This window comes from Urocampus carinirostris, chromosome 15 (assembly GCF_059441175.1).
Source record: "Urocampus carinirostris isolate Australia breed hairy pipefish chromosome 15, RoL_Ucar_1.0, whole genome shotgun sequence".
NCBI classification, from domain to species: domain Eukaryota; kingdom Metazoa; phylum Chordata; class Actinopteri; order Syngnathiformes; family Syngnathidae; genus Urocampus; species Urocampus carinirostris.
Window position 1 is genome coordinate 1,599,716 of NC_142363.1, and position 24,093 is coordinate 1,623,808.

General features: G+C 41.8%; 2 protein-coding genes across 2 annotated transcripts in view; one reads left to right on the forward strand and one right to left on the reverse strand.

Annotated features, from left to right (window-relative positions):
- The window catches only part of eipr1 (EARP complex and GARP complex interacting protein 1), a 140,473-nt gene that overhangs the window by 106,838 nt on the left and 9,542 nt on the right, over positions 1 to 24,093 (forward strand). Inside the window, exons 7-8 of the mRNA XM_088353857.1 lie at positions 1,041 to 1,208; positions 16,035 to 16,202. Of these exons, the coding sequence (XP_088209983.1) occupies positions 1,041 to 1,208; positions 16,035 to 16,202 (336 nt within the window). The remainder of the gene's footprint in view (positions 1 to 1,040; positions 1,209 to 16,034; positions 16,203 to 24,093) is intronic.
- LOC148351299 (uncharacterized) lies at positions 7,565 to 12,419 on the reverse strand. The gene is made up of 3 exons (XM_088354008.1): positions 12,356 to 12,419; positions 11,321 to 11,896; positions 7,565 to 7,713 (listed from the first exon to the last, which is right to left on the reverse strand). Exons 1-3 carry the CDS (start codon positions 12,417 to 12,419, stop codon positions 7,565 to 7,567), a joined length of 789 nt encoding a protein of 262 aa, XP_088210134.1.

Genomic DNA, 24,093 nt, shown 5'->3' on the forward strand with positions numbered 1-24,093 from the left:
CACCCAGTGATGATCTGCATTTATTTGCGTTCATCTGACTTTCCAATTTAATTGATGAATTTCTTGTCAACATAACAAGCTACTAAAATCTTGCTGTAGTGATGCATTTGCAGTTTTTTTTCGGTGGGTGGACAAATTGACTCGTGTGGCCATTTCGGCTAGTTGACAGACAGCATACACCACAGCTTATCACAGTTGCGCACACAGTTAGTCATGCCCACCCAACACACTAGACCCTGAACTGACTCTGTGATAGTGTTTGTTGCCTGCTGTCTCAGAACACAATGCACAATACGTTCATATAAATGACAATAAAGACAATTCATTTCAAAATTGGCAAAGCAGTGAACCAGCGAAAACCGAAGCGCAAAGTACCAAGGGGTGTCTGTATTTTACGAGCAGCATTGATGCACTGATTTTTTGTTTTACAAAATTAATTGGCGCTTCATGTAATGAGGTGTGCATTATGGTCCATTTTTAGGGGACTTACCTGCAATACACATAATCTAAATGCATAAACATTAGAATAGTAAATTTTCCAGTATTTAGCTGCAAAGGTCAAGTCACGTTATGTTTATTTTGATGCCCTTAATCACAAAAAGTGTCAAGGGGCTGTACAGACAATACACATACATCAATAACATTAATTATATGTAATAACAGAATGTCTGGTTGACAGCTTCATGAAGTCAACATAATTCACAAGCTATATGAGTGTGTTTTAAGCCTACATTTAAACACTTAAACTGAGGCTGTAGATCAAATCTCAGAGGGCATAACATTTCACAGCACCGGGGCGACTGGAGAAAGCTCTTGAACCAGTGGATTTCTTTTTGGCTCTTGGGATCACTAGTAGATCAGAACTTTCTGAGCTAAGGCTCCGAGCAGGAACATAGGGGGAAATTAAATATTGACCCCCCTATATACATCAGCTTACAGTAATTTGTTAATGCATCGCATTACATCATTATAAAATATCTCAAACCTAAACTTCTATTTATTTTTACATTTCTTTCAGCTTTTTTTTTCTCTTTCCTCAGTCAAATATACTGCATGGAAAATGCGCATGGGCAGCTGGTTCGTGACCTTGACTTCAACCCAAATAGGCAGTATTATTTGGCCAGCTGCGGGGACGACTGCAAGGTGAAGTTCTGGGACGTTCGCAACATCCAGGAGCCCGTCAAAACCCTGGAGGAACATTCACATTGGTGGGTAGACTTACTGTGTGTTTCCAAGTGTGGATGCACATCTGCGAGGGTAGATTTGTGCGTCCGTGACCTGCTTAACTGTCAGTGTGTGCCTGAAAGACACAATGACTTAATTTCTATTTTTGCATGCAACAAGTTTGATGGAGAATCCCAAGAAAGCCCTGCTTGGTTCTGAAAGCACAAAATTGTCAGACTCTCACTTTGTACTATTGAATGTCACTTAAAGAGAATTTTAAAGTCTATTTTAAACAGCAAGGTTTGAGTAGTTTGCCAATCAATTATACAGGTTTGCAATCCCTCTGTTTTAAAAATAAAAGTATCATGTTAGCAAACCTTTCTTCATGGTGGGGTTATCGTCAAAGATCCATTCAATAAATAAATAGTAATACCTCTAAACATATAATGATCTCTTACCAATACTAAATATAAATAATATCCACTATGTATTATGAAATATATTTGTGGACCAATACCTACTCTTTTAAAGACGGATTAGCCTCAAGCCTGTCACATAACAGCAACAACACAGCTTCCCATCTCTGCCGGCTGGTCAATGCAGGCGTTGACATGCTTCAGGTCCAGACGCTGATCCGCTGACTCATCTCAAATTGTCCTTCTCTCTCATATCACCACCAGCCAGGCAGTCGGAAAAAGACAGGGCATCCATCCATCTACACCGCTTATCCTCAGTAGGGTCACGGGGGTGCTGGAGCTCATCCCAGCTCTCTTCAGGCAGTGGTCAGGGGACACCCTGAACTGGTTGCCAGCCAGGCGCAGGGCACACAGGGACAGACAATTCGCTCGCTCATTCACACCTTGGCAATTTTGACCGTCCGATATACATGACATGCATATTTTTGTTAAATTAACATGCTTGTTTTTTTTGGGAATGTGGGAGGAAACCGGAGTGCCCTGAGGAAACCTACGCAAGCATGGGGAGAACATGCAAACTCCACACAGGAGGTTAGATCTCATGACCTCAGAAATGTCCCGCACACGCGCCAACCACTGCGCAGTTGAAATTATTCAAATTTTAATGTTTTCTTTTTGTGTGTTATATAAATACTAAATTGTGCATTTTGGCCATTTATGACATACTGTCTTTTTTGAACATTAAGTCAAATAAAGTCCCATTTATTTGTACAGCTCTTAATCACAGGGAATCTCAAAGGGCTGCAAAGGCCACATTTATGGGAGTTACAACATCCCCTGGCCCCTTACTTCCTTGGGCTAGGAAAAACTCCATAAACCCAGGGGCGAGGATGAGCTCGGGAGCAGCCAAAGAATGGATCTTTGGTGTGCCAATCTCCGCCTAAAGAAACTGGCTTTTGGGACATGTAATTTTACCTATCTGAAGGAGCCTGAAATAGTGTGTGAGGTTGAGAAGTTCCGACTAGATACAGTTGAACTTACCTCCACACACAGCTTGAGCTCTGGTACCAGTCCTCTTGAGAGGGTTTGGACTCTCTTCCACTCTGGAGTTGCCCGTGGTGAGAGGCGCAGAGCCGGTGTGGGTATATTAGTTGCGCCACGGCTCCGCGCCTGTACGTTGGGGGTCCCACCAGTAGACGAGAGGGTAGCATCTCTACATTTTCGGTAGGGGGATGGGTCCTGACTATTGTTTGTGCCTATGCACCAAATGGCAGATCAGAGTACCCACCCTTCTTGGTGTCCTTTGAGTGTGTGCTTTAGAGCGTGCCCCCTGGGGACTCCCTCCTACTGCTAGGGGACTTCAACGCGCAACGTGGGCAATGACAGTGAGACCTGGATGGGCATAATTGGGAAGAACGGCCCCCTGACATTAACCCGAGGGGTATATCGTTATTGGACTTCAGTGCCCGTCATTTCCATATGTATACTTGGCACCGGAACACCCTAAGCCGCAGTTTGATGATTGACTTTGTAGTCATTTCATCGGCCCCGCGGTCACATGTTTGAAGAGAGTACTTTGAAGACCTTCTTCCTCTGAGGAAGCAGAGCCAGGGGACTCTGTGGTTGGCTCTCGTATCTCTGGGGTTGAAGTCACTGAGGTGGTCAAAAAGCTCCTCGTGGCAAGGCCCTAGGGGTTGATAAGCTTTGCCCGGAGTTCATTAAGGCTCTGGATGTGGGAATGTCATGGTTGACACGCCTTTGCAACATCACGGAGACATAGGGGACATTACTTCTGGATTGGCAGATTGGGGTGGTGGTTCCCCTTTTCAAGAAAGGGTAATGAAGAGTGTTCCAATCACACTTCTCAGCTTCCCTGGTAAGTTCTATTCGGGGGTACTAGATAGGAGGGTTTATCAGGAAGTCGAATCTCGGATTCAAGAGGAGCAGTGTGGTTTTTGTCTGGGCCGTGGAACAGTGCACCAGCTCTACACACTGTGCAGGTTACTTAAGGGTGCATGGGAGTTTGCCCATCCGGTCTACATGTTTTGGGGTGCTTTGGAGGTATGAGGCACAGTCTTTTCCAGGCAGTGCGGTCCTTGTATACCCGGTGTCAGAGTCTGGTCTGCGTTGCCGGCAGTAAGTCGGATAAGTTGAGAAGCTCAGTCATCCGGGAGGGACTCTGTGTCGAGCCACTGCTCCTCCGCATTGAGAGGGGCCAGTTGAGGTGGCTCGAGCATCTGATAAAGATGCCTCCTAGACACCGGGCATGTGTTCCGGGCATGTCTCACCGGCAGGCGGCCCCGGGGACGACCGAGGACACGCTGGGGAGACTTTGTCTCTAGGCTGGCCTAGGAATGCCTCAGGATCCTGTCGGATGTGCTGGATTAAGTGGCTGGGGTTAGGGAGGTCTGGGCTTCCCTGCTGAGGATGCTGCTCCCGCTATCCGACCTCAGATAAGCCGAAGATAATAGACGGATGGATGGATCTCATTGCTATATTCCAGTTATTTTCTGAGATGCATTCTGAGGACAGCCTGTCTTGTCTTAGACTTCCTGAGCTGTTATGACATCAAGCCCCCTCGCAAGCCATTGACCATAAAGGTTTACATGTTAATTATTTGAATAGGTTTTGATTCTTTTAAGCCAAGTTTTAATAGGTTTTGTGGAGAATGGTTATCTTTGTGTCTCAGACAGGTGCATCAATGGTACAATGAATGGCGGGCAGACAATCTGGTAAAAATAACACACTGATAACTAACTGAGGCCAAACCAGCCAGGACACGGCTGGCTAGCCTGCTGCTAAAATGGGCTAACCAGGGCTGATCAGCGGAAAAACAGGAGGCTGGCCGACCAAAAACATGCAGTAAGTAGCCAGGGTAACCTGGAGTCAACAAAAAAAAAACACGACAACAAACACAAACCCAGCTGTTAATGTACAAATTGAGGGATAACTGTGACCGATCAGCTGAAAAAACGAGAGGCTGGCCGACCAAAAGCTTACTGTATGCAGCCAGGATAATCAGGAGCTAATAACAGGAAACAGCCACGGCAACAAATCAAACGTAGCCATTAAAAATACAATGAGCATGGCAGGCTAGCCATTTAGCCTACTGCTAATGGGTCTAACCTGTACCAAACGAAACTGGAATCATTCGGTAGCCTAGACGCTAATAGGAGCTATCTGGACGGTGGTATATCAATTCCAAGACACATTACGATAAACACAAAGGAAAAGCCACCCAACCTTAGAGGAGGCGAAGGCAAAAAGGTACCGCACGCTGTACACTGTGGCAATAAAATCTACCTCAAGCAGCTTTTGATGATCAAGTCATGCAACTCAGAAGTCCTCCCAGAATAAACACGCAAAGTTCCATTTTGTCCAAGCACAAACCATCTCTATGCCATTGCAGTTTTTTATATTCACCGTCTGTTTTTCAATGTGACCTGCCATTTTTATGAGTCCTTGTTGTCATGTGGTGACAGCTCTACAGGATGCGACCCAAATCAGTTAACTTTGCGACCAAAATTCTCCAGTCCGACGCCGCGTGGAATATTTTGCAACACATCTGCATGATTATGAGGAGGAACACTGCATGTTATGTGTTTAATTGGAAAAAAGGGTATTTTATAATCCATTTAAGTCTAGATTTAAACACCTCAACTAAGGCTGCAAAAATTATATCTGAGGGCAGAGCATTCCACCACGAATCGAGAACGCTCTTGAGCCTGCAAATTTCTACTTTGCTCTTGGTGTTACAAGTAGTCCAGCATTTTCTGAGCAAAGGCTCTGAGCACGAACATACGGTCCAACAATATCACTAAAAGTACCAAAAGGCTGTGTCATTTAAAACTTACAACACTATAGCACATCTTGTCACCATCGTACTTTAAAAGCGGCAAGGTGGGGTTGTTCAAATGGAATGTGGTGGGTGTGGTGTTGATAGATGCATAAAGAGCTTGTGCACAGTACCCTTGTTATATAACTTGCTAAACTAAAATTGTGTATTTGGCTCTATATAAATTAACTGAATCACAGTAGGAATTGTTGATTTTTTTTTTAATTTTTGTTTTATATATTTAGTTTTTTTTGTCAGGGACAGGGCAATACAATTAGAAAGAAATCTGATGTGTTGAATATGAAGTGCTTAGCGTTGAGCTCATTCGCAACTCTTCCCCCTGGATAAGGTTTTCAGATAGAAAGCAGAGCTGAAAGCCTAGCATTGCAACAATGAAAAAGAGCAGTAAGCACATACAGTACAATATAGCTACACATTCACTTGTCCCCCACCAAACATTCTTTTGTTCACATTAGTATGCGAAGGTTCATTACTGAGGTGTTCACACCAGTGTTTGCCTCATTTGCAGATCAATGGTAAAACAAATTTTGTCAGGTGGCAAAATTGATACAGATTTACTGCAAAATTACTAAAAACCTCAATATCAAATAAAGCGCTTCAAAACAGTGATCTAACATATTTCTTTGTTTTTATTCTAATAGCAAAAAGTACAATAAAATACTATAAAAATACTACGACAGTAAATACTATTATGGAAATATTACAACCGTAATACTACAAAAATTAAACTACAGTAATCCTAAAAAATATTAAAGAAATACTAAAAATATACTATTGTGGAAATACTTAACAAAATATCCTATGGAAATACTACCAAAAACACTTTAGAAATACTGCAAAACACTAGAAAATAAAAGGACTGTAATACTACAGAAATAATAAAAAAATCAGACTAGTTACGGGCTAGTTATACCCCCACCAAACATTCTTTTCTTCACATGACTAAGATGTGTTGTTCACACCAGAGTTTGCCTCATTTGCACATCAATGGTGAAGCTAATGCAGCCGGTCGGCTGTTCTTTGTTTTTTTTTTGTTTGTTTTTTGTTTTTTTTACAAAAGAAAGCCAGATAGCTTGGCTTTGGTACTTCTAGTGTTAATCAGAAAGATAGGAGAGGGCAAGAAAATGCAAACCTCTGCATGCTTATAATACAATCGTAAAGTTAAACCTTGAATGAACAGGGAGCAATTTAGCTAAGTTTGGGATAATATGATCAAACATTCTTGCCTTACTCAAAGGTTACAAACGTATTAATGATAATTTCAGCATCCGATTGAGTCAACATTTGTCCAATCTTCGCAATAGCAAAAGCTATTCTCGTTATTTTTTTCACATGTACAGTAACCATACTGTTGGCAGAGGCAGCAGTAGCTCAGGAGGTAAAGCGCTCGACTTGGGATCAAGAGGTCGCTGGGCAAGACACTGAATGCCCCTGATGAGCAGGTAGTTGGCTGACGCTGCTTTCGGTTAGTTAGTGTGTGTAAAAGGGAAAAGTGTAAAGCACATTGTAAAGTGTTTTGGGAGGTCTTCATTGACTTGAAAAGCGCTGTATAAATGCAGCACATTTGCATTAAGATAAGAGTCATTTGTGACACGAAGATGTCAAACAGGGTCACTCTGGGTGATATTATTGTCAAGGTCCAGAGCAGTGTTTGAAAACACATTACAACAATTAAATGGACTAACAACATCTCGGTTTATTGGATGTTTAGGGGCAAAAAAAATGATGACGTCCATCTTTTTATCTCTGTGAGGCAAGCATCTAAATTTCCACAACCGAACAAAGTGGTCGCCTCCAATGGCAAATTCAGTTGAGTGTCATATTCAAAGAAGTTAAAACTAATATTATAGTATATACTATTAAAATATATAGTCGTTGATATTTTGTTTCACATTTTTAAAAAGGTATTTGCAAGGAATACACAGTGCTGACGTTAATTAAATTGATATAAAAACATATTTTCACTAGTTTTCAGAGAAACTATGCCAAAGACAATGAATTCTTTCTGCTCCACTGGTGATTGGTGCCTGATTTTATTAATGGCTTTATCTCCTGAATAATTGAATGCCCTAAGTAATTTTGCCGCAATAAAATGTAGTTATACCCTAATTACATTTTAAATAGGCAGTTACTCCTTTTGACAGCAAAGGTTTAAACGCGGCTGGCCCGACATGCCTCGGCTCTGCTTTGGTTTCTGGTCTCTGTGGAGCTGCAGGTGGCGCCGCAAGACCAAATCGTCATACTGCAGCACTCTGAAAATGTGTCTCTGTGAGTCTCCTGTGTAAGATTAAAAGATGCGTTTGTATCTGGAGCTAAACCAGGCTTCTCCTGCAGCAGCGACACCCCTCCCACTTGCACATGCACACATAAATCACAACTATGCATGTTGTCTTCTAATATCTGAAAGAAGGCTTAGCAAATGTATACATTTCATATAATTGCTAAATGATTTAAATTACTTTTACTTCCAATAATGATGGACATTTATTATTTTACCTATATATTGTTTACTAGTGATCCCAAGAGCCAAGAAGAGATCCGCAGGTTCGAGAGCGTTCTCCATTCGGGCCCCAGTGCTGTGGAATGCTTCTTCCTCCTGAGATTCGATCTGCAACCTAAGTGGAAATGTTTAAATCTAAGCTTATAACACACTTCTATTCTATAGCATATGAAATGAAATTAAATGATCTGCATTTATATAGCGCTTTTCAAGTCAATGACTTCCCAAAGCACTTTACAATGTGCTCCACATTTCCCAATAGCGGCCTTGAGACTCTTTGTGATTAAGGGCTATACAAATAAACATGACATGACTTGACTAACCCCTTAATGTTCCTGTAGAAATCACCTAAAATTCCAATCAAAAAAGTAAAATGAATGCCGTTTTGTCTTTTGAAAGGTGACATTCTGAAGTTTCATCCTTAACTAAAATAATCACTGCAAGTGCTTCTAACATTAAGTAATCTAAGTTGGAACACACAGAAATACGTTTTTATTCTCGACTAAATTTATTATTATTTTTTTTCCGATCACATGGCTGCAAAAGAATGGAGCATGGCCATTTTAACTGAAAAACAGCTGGGACAATATTATCAAGCCTCAACTGGTCCTATGTCAAATTTGTTAACAATCTGAAAAACAATTTAAAATTTATTTTTAACACATTTTCCACCGGAATGTCAATGTGTTTCCAAAAGTAGGCATTAGGAGACAACCAGGTGACAGCCCTAAAACCTTTGTAGCCGAGTATTTTACTTTGGCCAATTTTCAAACATTTTGAATACGTTTTAACAAGTCAATCAATGATAGTACACACTTGTGCGTGATAATCGCACGTGAAAATGGACAAGTCAAGTCATATTTATTTGTATAGCCCTTAATCACAAAGAGTCTCAAAGGGCTGCACAGATTATTGCAAACCACAGATTACTATTACAGACTATTATTGCACCATCCCCTGATCTAAAACCTACATGAAGGAGAGGACAAACTCAAAAACCTCAACATGAGGAAAATGAAGATACCTTGACAAGGGACCGCAAATGAGCTAATCCCCCTTCCAGGATGACCAATCTGCAATGGATGTTGTAATAACAAATAATACACAGATATTGTCAACAGAAAATATAGGTTATTCATATGCTATAGAGAAGAAGTGTTTTTTAAGCTTAGATTTAAACATTTCCACTGAAGTTGCAGATCGGATCTCAGGGGGAAGAGCATTCCACAGCACTGGGGCCCGGATGGCGAACGCTCTCGAACCTGCGGATCTCTTCTTGGCTCTTGGGATCACTAGTTTAGAACGAAGGCTCCGAACCGAAACATGGGGGGAAATTAAATCTGAAAGATATGAGGGAGCAAGTCCATGCATTATTTTGGATAATATTTAAGAGAACCTTAAAATAACATCTTAAGCTAACAGGGAGCCAATGCAGGTTAGCTAAAATCGGGGTAATGTGATCAAACTTTCTTGTCTTAGTTAAAAGCCTTGCTGCAGCATTTTGTACTAGCTGAAGACTCTTGATTTTGGGCTTCGGGAGTCCGGAGCGTAGTGCATTACAGTAATCGAGACGGGAAGTAACAAACGCATGAATTATAATCTCTGCATCCGACGGAGAGAGCATAGGACGAATTTTAGCAATGTTGCGGAGATGGAAGAAAGCTTTTCTAGTAATATTCTTCATGTTTGTTTGAAGGGACAGTTCGGGTTCAAATATGACACCTAAGTTTTTAACTGAGTCACTCTGGGTGATATTACATTTGTCAATGTTCAGAGCAGTTTTTGAGAACAAGTCACGGGCATTTAGATGAACCAATCACTAACTTTGTAGTCTTTTCAGAGTTAAGGCGCAAGAAGTTGAGTGACATAAATTATTTTATCTCAGTGAGGCAGGCCTCAAAATATTTACAATTCAGTGTGGCAGATTCCTCCAACGGAAGATATAGTTGAGTGTCATCTGCGTAGCAGTGGAAACCGATATTTTACTAGCGAATAATATCACCTAATGGAAGCATTTGAATGCTGAAAAGAAGGGTGCTAAGTACTGAACCCTGCGGAACACCACAGGTAACAGTAAAGGGCTCAGATGCCATTTTGCCATATTTAACACAGTGCGTCCTATCTGAGATGTAGGATCGGAACCATAAGGGGACAGTTCCTGAGACCAATCCATTTTCCCAACCATTCTAGTAAGATATTATGGTCCACAGTGTCAAAAGCAGCACTAAGATCCAGCAGCAGCAAGAGTGATGAAGCGCCGGAGTCCATTGCCAGTAGAAGATCATTGGTTACCTTAATGAGGGCTGTCTCAGTAGAGTGGTTAGTTCTGAATCCTGATTGCATTGATTCAAAAAGATTGTTTTCAGATATAAAATCATTCAGCTGCTGTGCCACAACTTTTTCAAGTACTTTAGAAAGAAACGGTAGGTTTGACACAGGTCTATAATTACATAAGCTTTCTGGATCAAGGTTGGGTCGTTTCAGTGTAGGTTTAATAACAGCGGACTTAAAGCCGCTGGAACTACACCTGAGGAAAGTGATATGTTTATAATATTTAGAACTGAAGGTCCAAGGACCACAAAAATTCCTTTAATAAGCGAACCCGAAAGCGGGTCAAACAGGCAAGTTGTTGGTTTGGCCGTATTCACCACCTGTTTAAGATCGAGTGACAGATCACTAAACCGGGAAAAATTCCCTGGACAAGCCACCATGTTGCTCATCTATAGATTTCAGCCCTTAATATGTGATGTATTAACACTGTCTTTAGAAATTTCTTCACGTATGCATTGAATCTTCTCATTAAAGAAGACCATAAAGTCATGGGCTGAATGAGTAGAACTATCTGGGATACTCTGTTGCCTCGTTAGCGATGCTACAGTGTCGAAAAGGATTTTGGGATTATTCTTTTGCGCCGCAATCACCTTCGAAAAATAGGCTGATTTTGCGGAGGCAAGGGCTGCTTTATACTTTAACAAGTTGTCACACCAGGTTTGACGGAAAACCTCAAGCTTGGTAGCGCGCCATTTTCTTTCAGAATTCCTGCACTCTTGTTTAAGCGATCTAGTTTCATCAGTAAACCAAGGTGTGCTTCTTTTAGGTCGTGGTTTAAGCCGTATGGGCGCTACTGAATCCACAACACCAGCCGGCGTAGCATTTAACTCATTCATGGGTGAGTCAATCGACCCTTATAAAAAGGAAATAACGCAACTACCCCTGAAAGGAGATCAGAGAGCTTAGAAACTATGCCAGTGCTTATATTGCGTCCGCTAAATCCTTGAGTTTTTTTAATACTACATTTAGCCAGCACCTGAAATGTAACTTAATGATGATCAGAAATAACGGTAGTACACGGTAACACCGTCGCGTTTGAGGTTAAAACTCCACGAGTCAGAACCAAGTCTAGCGTGTTTCCATCTTTATGAGTCAGCAAATCAATCAGTTGATTAAAACCAAATGTATCAATTAGAGACCGAGACGCAACAGTAAGTGAACTGATTGGGGAGTTTATATGAATGTTAAAGTCCCCCATAACTATTATTTTGTCTGCATATGTTACTAGGTCAGACAACATTTCAGAAAATTCATCTAAGAAAACTGCGTATGGTCCGGGTGCGCGGTAAATAGTTACTACATAATTTGACATTAAGGAGGACCGCATAAAAAGAGCCTGGAACGCCTTATAATTATTAGATGTACGGGGAGTAAGTTTGAGTATGTTTTCAGAAATTAGCGCAACACCGCCACCCTTCTTCAGAGAGCGTGCTACATGACAACTCACGTAGTCTTGAGGAGAAGCCTCATTTAACGGTAAAAACTCATCCGGTCTCAACCAAGTTTCACATAAACCAATCAGGTTAAGTTTGTAATCACGAATAATATTATCAACAAGTAGAGCTTTAGAAGCAAGCGATCTAATATTTAAAAGACCAAATTTTAGCTTTGCTATATCTTTGAACTTAGCTGAAGTCTTTGTAAAGATCGTCACAAGATGTCGCCGTTCTTGCGTGTTGAGTCTCAGGCGTCGGTTGAGTCACAGGCGTCGGTTGCGTCTCAGGCGTCGGTTGACAGGCAAGATCGATGAAGAATTATTGGTAGAATTAGGCACAATGCCATGTTCATCATCATCTTCGTGTCCTTCTCTGCCGTTTCGCCGATGTAACTCCCTTAGCTTACCACACTTCCCCGAACGACAGCCCCGCTTTCGTTTACGATCCCTACGCCGTCTGCGCCGCTTTGTAAGTGGGTTGGCCAACCACGGAGATCCCGGATCTCTTTGTATCTCTAAGGTGGTATAAAAAGTGCCCAAAAAGTCGAAATTTAGACGCACACCCAATTATATAAGTTCCTCCCGACTATAGGTATTATTGGCCATGCATGTGTCCAGAAAACAAAACAAAAAAGACAAGAGAACGGTAATACATAGAAAATTAGCCGAAGAGCTGTGAGCCGCTGCGTCCTTGTGCGCCGCCATGTTGCTCGTCATTCCGGTTTGCAATAATACAAGTTTGTTTTTGGCTCTGGTTTGAATACAGACACTGCCTGACCTATGAACGAGTTAGATTCCGGACGATCATTTGTAAGTTTGATCTGTTTGTAAGTTGCTTTAGTGCTATATGTTGTATGTTTATGGTTTATATAAGTATGTTTAAGGCTTGTATAAGTAACCTGTATTGTTTTGTACAAAAAAGTAAACATTGATTGAAATAATATGTTCTATTGAGATAAATAAACTGAGGTTTTACTTACTTTTTTACTTGCGCTTCAAGAGGTCCTCCTCCGTGGTAAAAAGTGGCCGCAAAAAAGCGTTCCGACTATTTTCTCAAATGCATCAAGCTTTCTTATTCCACTTTTGTTTAAAAAAAATGTCCCGGCTCTTCCTTACACTTTACACCAACCATATTGAATGGATGCACGAGATATTAAACAATACAAATGTCAAAGTGATACAGTACACCTTGATATGCATACACACGAACCAGGAAGTAGAAGCCAGTTTTCTTTTTTGCTGTGGATGCTGGCTGACATCTCACAGTGCGACGCGACGGGAAGAAGCACTACAGTACTGTCCTCCACTCGGAAAAGGTGCACACCAATACAAAATCTAACTTACAACAATGTACGGATATTTTTTGACATCCCGGAAAAAATAATCGTATCTGCCGTAATCCGTAAATCGAATGTGCGAATGTCCGGCTCCGTCTGTACAGCCCGTTAAATAACATACAATTATTTCATTGGCTAACCATTGTGTCAATCAACTGGCTAACCAATGTGTCAATCAACATCCAAATCCGTCACTATTGGCTGAGGATTTTTTAAGCCGAAGTATGTCATTTGGGGTTTTTTTTTTTTTTTCAATACAGGCCCTCATAGGTTGTCACAGGCTAAGGACCGTAAAGAAAAAGCTTGCAATTGGCCAAGAGCAGAGGTGGGTAGAGTAGCCAAATATTTAACTGAAGTAAAAATACTGGTACTTCAGAATAATATTACTCAAGTAAAAGTAGCCATCCAAATATTTACTTGATTGATTGATTGATTTGATTATTGCTCCAGCGAAGGTCGGGGGTCCCGTCCCTGTGTGTTGAGCCGACCAGATGAACCAGGTTTTTCCAATGCTGGCTGTCTTGTGCCAGCTGTTCTGCATTCTCTACAGTAACTCCGTGTTGTTGGAGGTCGCCCGCAACGACGTCGAGCCATTGAGTGCGGGGTTTCCCTCGTGGTCGTCTCCTGCCTGCGGCCTTTGGGTCAAACTGGAGAATGGCTCGTGTCGGATGGTCTGGTGGTAGACGAAGGACATGGCCAAACCAGCGGGTGCGGCGTTGTGCGACCAAGGAAGATGATCGGGGCTGGCACGTGCGGGCTCTGAGCTCTTCATTGAGATAGACTCGCTGGGGCCACCTGATGTTCTCGATGGTTCTGAGAGCCCTGCTATCAAAACCTTAGATTCTTGTGGCCAGGGTGTCGTTCAGGGGCCATGTTTCTGAGCCAATAAAGCAGGATAGAGAGTACGGCGAGGTTGTAAATGCGGAGCTTCATCTTGCGTGCGATAGTCTTGTGCCGCCTGAGTGGTTTCCAGAGAGACTGCAGAGCAGATGCTGCCAGGGCTCTTCTGCGGAGAATCTCTGGTTTTAGGTCCCCATTGTCCGTCATCATGGACCCCAGATACACAAAGCTCTTGACAGGCTCTATGATGTCGCTACCAATTAGGATGGGAGGTGGATCTGGTCCATCACTGACGTACATGAACTTGGTTTTCGTCCAACTCACTCGGAGGCCAAGCCACGCTGCCTCTTCGCTGTAAATGCCCAGAGCGTCTTTCAGCTGGGTGTCTCTTGCTCTCTCTCTTGTTGTCTTTCTCTCTGTCTCTCTCTCTCTCTCTCGCTCTCTCTCTCTCTCTCCCTCTCTTGTTCTCTCGTTCTTTCGCTTTCTCTCTTACCCTTGAATCTTGAGGGTTTTTTTTTTTTAACCATGTGGCTTTTTCAGGGGGACTTTCTGTTTTCTCCATTCTCTAACTTTTGTTTCTGGTGAGTAGAAATACTTTGGTAATGAGATAAGATCTAATGCCTTTTTGTATGTCACCTGTACTTCTCCGGGTCTAGTGATTAGATTAGATAGATAGATAGATAGATAGATAGATAGATAGATAGATAGATAGATACTTTATTCATCCCCGAAGGGAAATTCACATTTCCAGCAGCATCCCTGAGCTGAGAACAATACAATAATAAAGCAAAAAGAATACAATATACAAATACCCAGTGTGACGTGCAAATGCCCACTGTAGCGTGTTATATAGAATAACTAAATAGTGCTACACAGAATACATATTGCAATAAGATTCGGTAATATGCAATGTAGGTGGTGTGGTTTACTGTGGGCTTTTACTCTGCCGGGTAGAGTTAAAGAGCCTCATGGCATGAGGAAGAAAAGATCTCTTCAGTCTGTCCGTAGTACAAGACAGTGACAGCAGTCTGTCGCTGAAACTGCTCTTCTGTCTGGAGATAATGCTGTGTAGTGGATGCGATGGATTGTCCATGATTGACCGCAGCTTTTCCAGTGCCCGTCTCTCAGCTACAGTTGTTAGGCTGTCCAGCTCTTTGCCCACAACAGAGCTCGCTTTCCTAGCCAGTTTATTGAGACGAGAGGCATCCTTCTTCTTGACGCTGCCTCCCCAACACGCTGTCGCATAGAAGAGGGCGCTTGCCACAACTGTCTCATAGAATATTTTCAGGAGCTTTTTGCATATTTTGAAGGAGGCCAGCCTTCTGAGGAAGTAAAGTCGGCTTTGCCCTTTCCTACATAGAGCTTCTGTGTTGGCAGTCCAGTCAAGTTTGTTGTCCAGCTGCACACCCAGGTATTTGTAGGTCTGGACAAATTCTACACATTCTCCTTTGATGGTTACAGGAACCGGGTGAGTTCTGGTTCTCCTGAAGTCCACCACCATCTCCCTGGTCTTGGTTGTGTTCAGGTGCAGGTGGTTTGCGTCGCTCCATCGGACAAAGACAAAAGATTAACGTTGCTTTCACCACAGTGACCAGGGTTCGCTTCCCATTGCATACTATGCATTGCCAATTTGGCAAGCGATATTTTTGGGTGATTGATCATTGCATTAACGTATACTGTTGACATTTTAAAGGTGGGTGCGTCATTTGAAAACCCTGCAATCATGACTTTAAACCAGGAGATGGCAGCAGAGTAAAACATGTTTTGCCTTTATTTCTTAGACGTTTTGGGTCATCTTTGCTGCATACAAATGCTACTAATACTGAACATTGACCAGTCGGCTGTGTTGTTTCTGTCATCGACTTTTTGGATGATTTTACATATTACCTGTTTTGTTTTTTGTTTTATAATTGATGTGTATTGTTTCCCAATGCAACATATATTGCAGCCTGGCCATTCTCGAATGGGGATTACTTCTTGTGAGGCCCATTCTCTAGGTTTCTTATTATCCCCATATTGATGGTTGGAGATTTCCTTTCCAAAATATTAGTTCCAGATGAGGGGATAGGGTAATTGTGGCTTGTGCAGTCCTTCAAGACATTTTGTGATGAAGGGGTATACAAATAAATGAGATTTGACTAATGCTTGGTTTTAGGGTGTGGAGCGTCCGCTATAACCACAGCCACGACCAACTGGTGCTGACGGCTAGCAGCGATAACCGTCTCATCCTCTCCAACATGGTTTCCATCTCCTCTGAGCCATTTGGACATTTGGTGGACGACGAGGATCTCAGCGAGGAAGAGGACAACCACCAGCAAGATAAGTAAGTTATTAAAAATATACTTCAATTGCATTTAACTGCAATTTGTAAAAAAAAAATCGACACTGTTTTCAATTGATCATATCAAAACAGCAACCCATTCTGCATTAAAAATGATTTTTTTAAAAGGAATGCAGCTGTCTTCCAGCCAACTGAAGCAGCTCTCCTTGTTATTTAATTTTAATTCAGTGTAGAGTCCTTGATGTGTTTTTGGCTCCAATCAGAATTTTCAACAAAGTGGTACATGTGCTGGTCTGGAATTTCTCTGTAAGAACTCAGTTTCTCTCAGTATGTTTTACAGGGGTTGATCAGAGATTACTTTTTTTTTTTTTTTTTCCCCCCAACTCTGACTAGAAATTTTGATGACAACTAGTTAGTGTTCTTAATTCTTTGCAAGTTGATGTACAATGGCCATTTATATATATATATATATATATATATATATATATATATATATATATATATATATATATATATATAGTAATCCCTCAGTTATAGCGGACCAAAACCTCCCGCGAATAGTGAAAATCCGCGAAGTAGCGACGCCCCTTCAAAAATGCTTTGAATTATTATTATTATTATTTTTTTAAATTATTTTATTTAATTATTATTTTTTAGACCTACAAAGCTCTGAACCCGCGAACGTGGAACTACGAAGTAGCGACGCCCCTTTAAAAATGCTTTTAAAAAAAAAGATTTTATTTCATTATTATTATTTTTTAGACCCGCGAAGCACTGAAAAAAATAACTAATAAAATAAAATAATTAAAAATAAATAAATAAATAAAATTTTAAGGGGCGTCGCTAATTCGTGGTTCCACGTTCGCGGGTTCAGAGCTTCGCAAGTCTAAAAAAATAATACTAATATAATTAAATGCTTAAAAAAAATAAATTAAAATTTAAAAAAAATTGAAATATATATATATATATACTGTATATATATATATATATATATATATATATATATATATATATATTTTTTTTTTTTTTTTTTTTTTTTTTTTAAGCATTTTTGAAGGGGCGTTGCTACTTCGTGGTTCCACGTTCGAGGGGTCAGAGCTTCGTAGGTCTAAAAAATAATAATAATAGAATAAAATGCTTTAAAAAAATATATATTTCTTTTCTTTAGCGTTTTTGAAGGGGCGTCGCTACTTCGCGGATTTTCACTTTTCGCGGGTGGTTTTGGTCCCCATTAACCGCGATAACCGAGTGATTACTGTATATATATAATATTATATATATAATATTATATATATATTAATGAAGAGGAGGGCAGCCCCAGGGTGCAGTGGTCTAGGGTTCAATTCCAGCCACCGCAGCCTCCCTGTGCGGCGGTTGCATGTTATCCCTGTGCCTGCTTGGGTGCCTGGGTTTCCTGCGGGCCATCTGGTTTCCTCGCACATTCCAAAGACATGAATGTCAGGGTAATTGGCCAGTCCAAATTGTCCCTAGGTGTGAATGAGGGAGTTTGTTGCTTGTCTCTGTGAACCCCGCGACTCCCTGGCAACCACAGTTCTGAGGCCATGGGATAAATTCCAACTATCAGCCTTCCTGTGCAGAATTTGCATGTCCTCCCTGTGCTTGCATGGGTCTCTTTTGGGCACTCCGGTTTCCTCCCATATTCTAAGAACATGAATGTCAGGTTTTTTTGCCTGGTCTAAATTCTCGCTACGTGTGAATGAGCGAGTGAGTTGTCTGTCTCTGTGTGCCCTAAGACAGCTGGGATGGGCCCCAGCACCCCTGCAACCCTACTAAGGATAAGCGGTGCAGATAATGGATGGATGTATATCTATATATACATACATATATATACATACATACATATATACTTAAACATATTTTTACAGCCCCTAATCACCAAAAGTCTCAAATCTTTGTAATAAATAGTTTTCATCCAGTTATCGAATTTACTTTATCAAGGTTATATGGTTCTTACAATTGTGTCATGTTTGCAAATGTTTCACAAATAAATATAGGATACAAGAATGTTCATGATCTGTCAGTTATACTAAATAATTATTCCAGTACATTGTTTTCAAACTAGTAGCATGAAAGCAAAATTCTAATTTTCCTGTGAAGTAATTGATCACATGTTCTTTTCTGTCTTCATGTCATTTTCCTTAAAAGCAATTAAAATTGGTGAGGGTTAAAACACATTCAAAATTAATACAAAGATACCACATATCTACAAGATGGTCCTGCAAAGGCAAATATAAACACATTTAAAGAAAGTTATAGAAATTTCTAGAACTGTTACAAACATGCAACATAGAGATCCAAAAAGTGATTTGGTCTCTGTCCTAGCTAACTGACATTGCAAATATCCACCCATCCATCCATTATCTGCACCGCTTATCCTCAGTAGGGTCGCGGAGGTGCTGGAGGCTTAGGGCAGTGGGCAGGGGACACCCTCAACTGGTTGCCAGCCAGTCGCAGGGCACCATTGCAAATATATATACTCAAAAATAATTCTTATGTAGAAAACAATATACAAAATAAAGAAAACCTTTGAAAAAAAATAATATAAGTCAAAATTTAATATTACCACATTTTATTCCATTATTAAGTAAATGATAGTAATAACAATAATAAAAATACAAATAATTATAATTATTTAAAAAAAGCACACACAAAAAACATCTTAAACTGCTTTTAAACTATTGTTATACCATTGCTGCTCGCGTCTTGATCAGCTAGTAAAACTCAAATGTATTAGGTCGGCGCCTTGCATGGCTGCATGGCCGCTATTGGTGTGTGAGTGTGTGTGTGAATGGGTGAGTGTGAAGCAAATTGTAAAGCGCTTTTGGGAAGTCTTCAGTGACTTGAAAAGCGCTATATAAATGCAGACCATTTACCAATTACCATTCGTTCCACAGCCTTGGACGCCCCATGAAATTTAGAATTACCAGTCACCAGACCCTAATATTCAAATCTTCCATACTATGTTTTCAGGTGGGAGCATTCCAAAACTTGTGGACCAAAGGCTCCCAATGAGTATAGAATTTACTGTGTAATTCTCTGTATGTTTTTCTTTTGGCTAATTTGAGCAGAGAAAGTATATTATGCAGCCATGCTTTAAAAGCAAGTGGTTCTGAGGACTTCCACTAAAGTAGTACCTCAAACTGGCTATCAAGAAAACAAAGGCTTAAATGTTGTTCTGAATAAAAGTTGTCTAAAGATCGTCAGGGGAACTGCCAAAAATGGCTACGTGCGGCGATGGATTCATATCTCATCTCATCTCATTAGCCGTACCGCTCATCCTCATTAGGGTCGCAGGGGGCTGGAGCCCATCCCAGGCATCTCCGGGCAGTGGGCAGGGGACACCCTCAACTGGTTGCCAGCCAATCGCAGGGCACACAGGGACAGACAACTCATTCGCTCATTCACACCTAGGGACAATTTGGACCGGCCAAATCACCTGAAATGCATGTTTTTGGAACGTGGGAGGAAACCGGAGTGCCCGGAGGAAACCCACGCAAGCACGGGGAGAACATACAAACTCCACACAGGAAGTCTGGAGCTGGATTTGAACACACGCAGGAGGTTCCCATGACATGAACTGTGCCGCACAAGCGCTAACCACTGCGCCGCCGTGCTGCCATGGATTCTTATGTTTTCCTAAAATATCAGAAATGCACCCAAAAATTAATCTCCGATATCGTGTTATGTGACAATTGTGTAGTTTTATTATTGAAGTATTAAATATTAAAATATAGTCAACTTGAAAAAAGAATAGGTAAAATATTGTAAGATAATAATGAAAAAAAAATACAATACCAACAAGATTTTAACCTTCTTCCTTTAGCACACGGTTGACGGAAAAAACAGAAATTAGCCTTCCTCTTGTCTTTGCTCTATGAGCAAAACCAGGACAGCATATTATTTCTGGTCAGTTTTCTGATTTTTTTCACTTGGATAACAAATTTCTAGCAAATGCAATTTTATTTTTTTAATATGGCATGTACTTTCCTGGATTCCGATAATCATACTTGTCGACTTTAACAATTGAACTCAAGTAGGAACTGAAATCCCCTTTCTGGCAAAGCCTTTCCTCCCAGCATCCCCCCAGATAATGTGATTATTCTGTGATGGCACTCTCAACACACCCAGAAACCGCTCCTCATCTCTATTAGCATGGATATTTTCTTTCCTCCCTTTCCTCTGACACTGTTAATTCACAAAAATAACAAACCGACCGCTGGACTATAATCAGGACCTCAGGGTGGACAGCGGCCCTCCCGACACAAACCATTGAAGCAGGCAAAGCTAAGGCTTGTCCTTGACCATCGGTCATTTGTGTCAGTTATTGATAGAAATCATCGACAACATGAGAATAAATAAGTTGTTGATATTCCTTCTATGGAGGTTCGACCCTGCCTTATGTAAAAATTAAAAAAATGTATACCTAATTAAATACCCACAAATCCTTAGAGAAATCCCTTTGATTCTCACGGTTAATGGGGACCAGAACCACCTGCGAAAAGGGGAAATCCTTGAAGTAGTGTCACACTTTCAAAAAAGTCTCCAAAGGGTTCACCATTTAGCGTTGATAAACTGTTAATTAACAAATTCATGTCTTTAATATTTAACCAATCACTGAAATATGTCATGTCACATATCATTGGAACGCTTAAACTCTTGGGATTCAAGATATGACTTCAAAATGTACTCATCACAGAAACATCATGACTAGTCTGAAACAAAATTCCCAAAAACTATAAAGCCGGCGTCAACTTACAAACTCTGGGCAACATCAAATTTGTTTGATGCCCGCAAAAAAAGGCTTTGTTATATCCAGTGCAATCCAGAGAAGGCAACCCTATAAACGATTCTCTACAAAACTCAGGACAATGCCAATAAAAAAACGTCTAAAATCTCGGCTTCGTTGGACATTTATTCTAGTGATCTGTTCATTTTGCTCCAAAACTCTTCTTTAAAAGATATAGATGACTTTGCATTTGCTTGTTTCTTGCTTGTTTGAAAAAACAGAGATTGCCTCCTATAGATCTGAATATCTTTAGCCAGTAGTAACCGATTCGAAGGATGATTGACACATTGGTTCCCCAACGAAATTCCCCAAATAACTTTCTGCCATCTCTGGGGGTTTATTCAAATTACAACCAAAAATAAACATGAACAACACACTTCCAGATTTATTTTTACGCACCATTACGCGCAATTTTAAACAATCACTGATTGACTTCTGGATAGCAAAGTCAAACATTTACAACTATTTAAAAATTTAAAAAATAGCCAAAGTAAAAAACATATTTGCAAAGGTTTCAGGGTTGTAAACTGGTCGTCTCAAAATTACCACTTTTGGAAAGGCCTACCCTTAGAAAAATGTGTGAAATACAATGTTTAGTTTTCAGATTGGGATCAAATTTGACAAGGTACCATATAAGGCTCCCAGTTATTATCTCACCTGTTTTCAAGCATTTGATAGCAAAAAAAAAAAAAAAAAAGAAAAATAGGGTGGCAATAAAAATCTTCTATTTCTGTGTGTTCCAACTCAGATTACTTATTGTTAGTAGCACTTGCAGTGATTATTTCAGTTTGGGAGAAAAGTCCAGAGTCCTTTCTTTCAAGATAACATAATAATGGCAAGCCTATCCGCCTTATATGTGACGCAGCATTAGCACATTTCAAATCTTCACCTTCACTTCAGCTCACTTCACCCTAACATCGAACAGGGATTTCCAAAAGGGACTGAACTTCGTGAGAAAAAGTTGTTTACTATCAAAAGCAAGGCAGAAAAACAGTTCAATTTTTTCAAAACATTCATGAAACACGGAGACCGTAACACTTGCATCGTATCAGATAGCTTGGAACATAACACGGGCTAAAAAAAACCATACATCGAAGGGAAATTCGTAAAAAAATGCCTTATTGACGCCTTTGAAATCTTGGTTCCTGGAGACAACAAACTAAAACAGAGCATATCAGATGTTCAACTGTCTCGCCACAGTATGGAACGAAGAATGTCGGATATTAATGCAGCTGTTGAATCACAGTTGGACACTGACCTCCAAACATGTGAATATTTTAGTGTGGCATTGGATGAGAGCTGTGACATACAAGACTAGCCTCAGTTGGCAATATTTGCGCAGTCTGTGTCAAATCAATGTGCAATCAAAGAGGAACTCCCTGATATTGTGCCAATAAAAGACAGAACCCGTGGCATAGGAACAATGGTGGTTCCGTTTGCAAAAGCAGAAAAATAACTGCAATAGCTACGGATGGACCGCCAGCCATGATCTGATCCGTGAACGGGCTTGTAGGGCTGTGCAAAGCTGATCAAACATTTCCAGACGTCATGAAACCTGTGATGGAAATCGTCAACTTCATCCGCACACATGCGCCTAACCACAGGCAATTCAGGAATCTCATCGCTGAACTGGACCAAGGGCTTCCAGGTGACCTGCGGCCGCACTGCACTGTGAGGTGCCTGTCAAAAAGCCAGGTACTCTTTCGCTTCTTTGAGCTTTTGGATGCAGTGAAACTGTTTATGGAAGAGAAGGACAAGGCGCGACGATCCCCGGCTACAGAAACTGGCTTTTGGGACATGGAACGTAACCTCTCTGGCAGGGAAGGAGCCCGAGTTGGTGCGTGAGGTTGAGAAATTCCGACTAGATATAGTCGGACTCACCTCTACGCACGGCTTGGGCTCTGGTACCAGTCCTCTCGAGAGGGGTTGGACTCTCTTCCACTCTGGAGTTGCCCGTGGTGAGAGGCGCAGAGCCGGTGTGGGCATATTAATTGCTCCACGGCTCGGCGCCTGTACGTTGGGGTTCACCCCGGTAGACGAGAGGGTAGCCTCCCTCCGCCTTTGGGTGGGGGGACGGGTCCTGACTGTTGTTTGTGCTTATGCACCAAATAGCAGTTTGGAGTACCCACCCTTCTTGGGGTCCTTAGAGGGTGTGCTTGAGAGCGCGCCCCCTGGGGACTCCCTCGTACTGCTGGGAGACTTCAACGCTCACGTGGGCAATGACAGTGAGACCTGGAGGGGCGTGATTGGGAAGAACGGCCCCCCTGACCTGAAAGCGAGTGGTGTTTCGTTATTGGACTTCTGTGCTCGTCATGGTCTGTCCATAATGAACACCATGTTCAGACATAAGGGTGTCCATATGTGCACTTGGCACCAGGACACCCTAGGCCGTAGTTCGCTGATCGACTTTGTCATCGTTTCGTCGGACCTGCGGCCGCATGTTCTGGACACTCGGGTGAAGAGAGGGGCGGAGCTGTCAACTGATCACCACCTGGTGGTGAGTTGACTTCGATGGTGGGGGAAGATGCCGGCCCGACCCGGCAGACCCAAGCGTGTTGTGAGTGTCTGTTCGGAACGGCTGGCAGAATCTCCTGTCAGAAGAAGTTTCAATTCACACCTCCGGCAGAACTTCGCCCATGTCCCGAGGGAGGCGGGGGACATTGAGTCCGAGTGGACCATGTTCTGCGCCTCCATTGTCGAGGCGGCTGATCGGAGCTGTTGCCGTAAGGTAGTCGGTGCCTGCCGCGGCGGCAACCCTCAGACCCGTTGGTGGTCACCGGCGGTGAGGGATGCCGTCAAGCTGAAGAAGGAGTCTTATCGGGCCTTCCTGGCCTGTGAGACTCTGGAAGCAGCCGGCAGGTATCGGCTGGCCAAGCGGAATGCGGCTTTGGTGGTTGCCGAGGCAAAAACTCGGGCATGGGAGGAGTCTGGCGAGGCCATGGAAGCCGACTTCCGAACGGCTTCGAGGAAATTCTGGTCCACCATCCGACGTCTTGGGGGGGAAGCGGTGTGCCATCGACACTATGTATAGTGCCAATGGGGCGCTGCTGACCTCGACCCGGGACGTTGTGAATCGGTGGGCGGAGTACTTCGAAGACCTCCTCAATCCCACCGGCACGTCTTCCT

Excerpts from the sequence above, each read along its gene's own strand:
- LOC148351299 (XM_088354008.1), bottom strand. The coding sequence starts at position 12,419 with ATGACGAGCAACATGGCGGCGCACAAGGACGCAGCGGCTCACAGCTCT. Across the intron at positions 11,897-12,355 it reads CTCTTCGGCTAATTTTCTAT|CTAAGTTCAAAGATATAGCA; the intron begins GTATTACCGTTC and ends CAAAGACTTCAG. Across the intron at positions 7,714-11,320 it reads GCTAGACTTGGTTCTGACTC|GAGACTCACAGAGACACATT; the intron begins GTGGAGTTTTAA and ends AATCTTACACAG.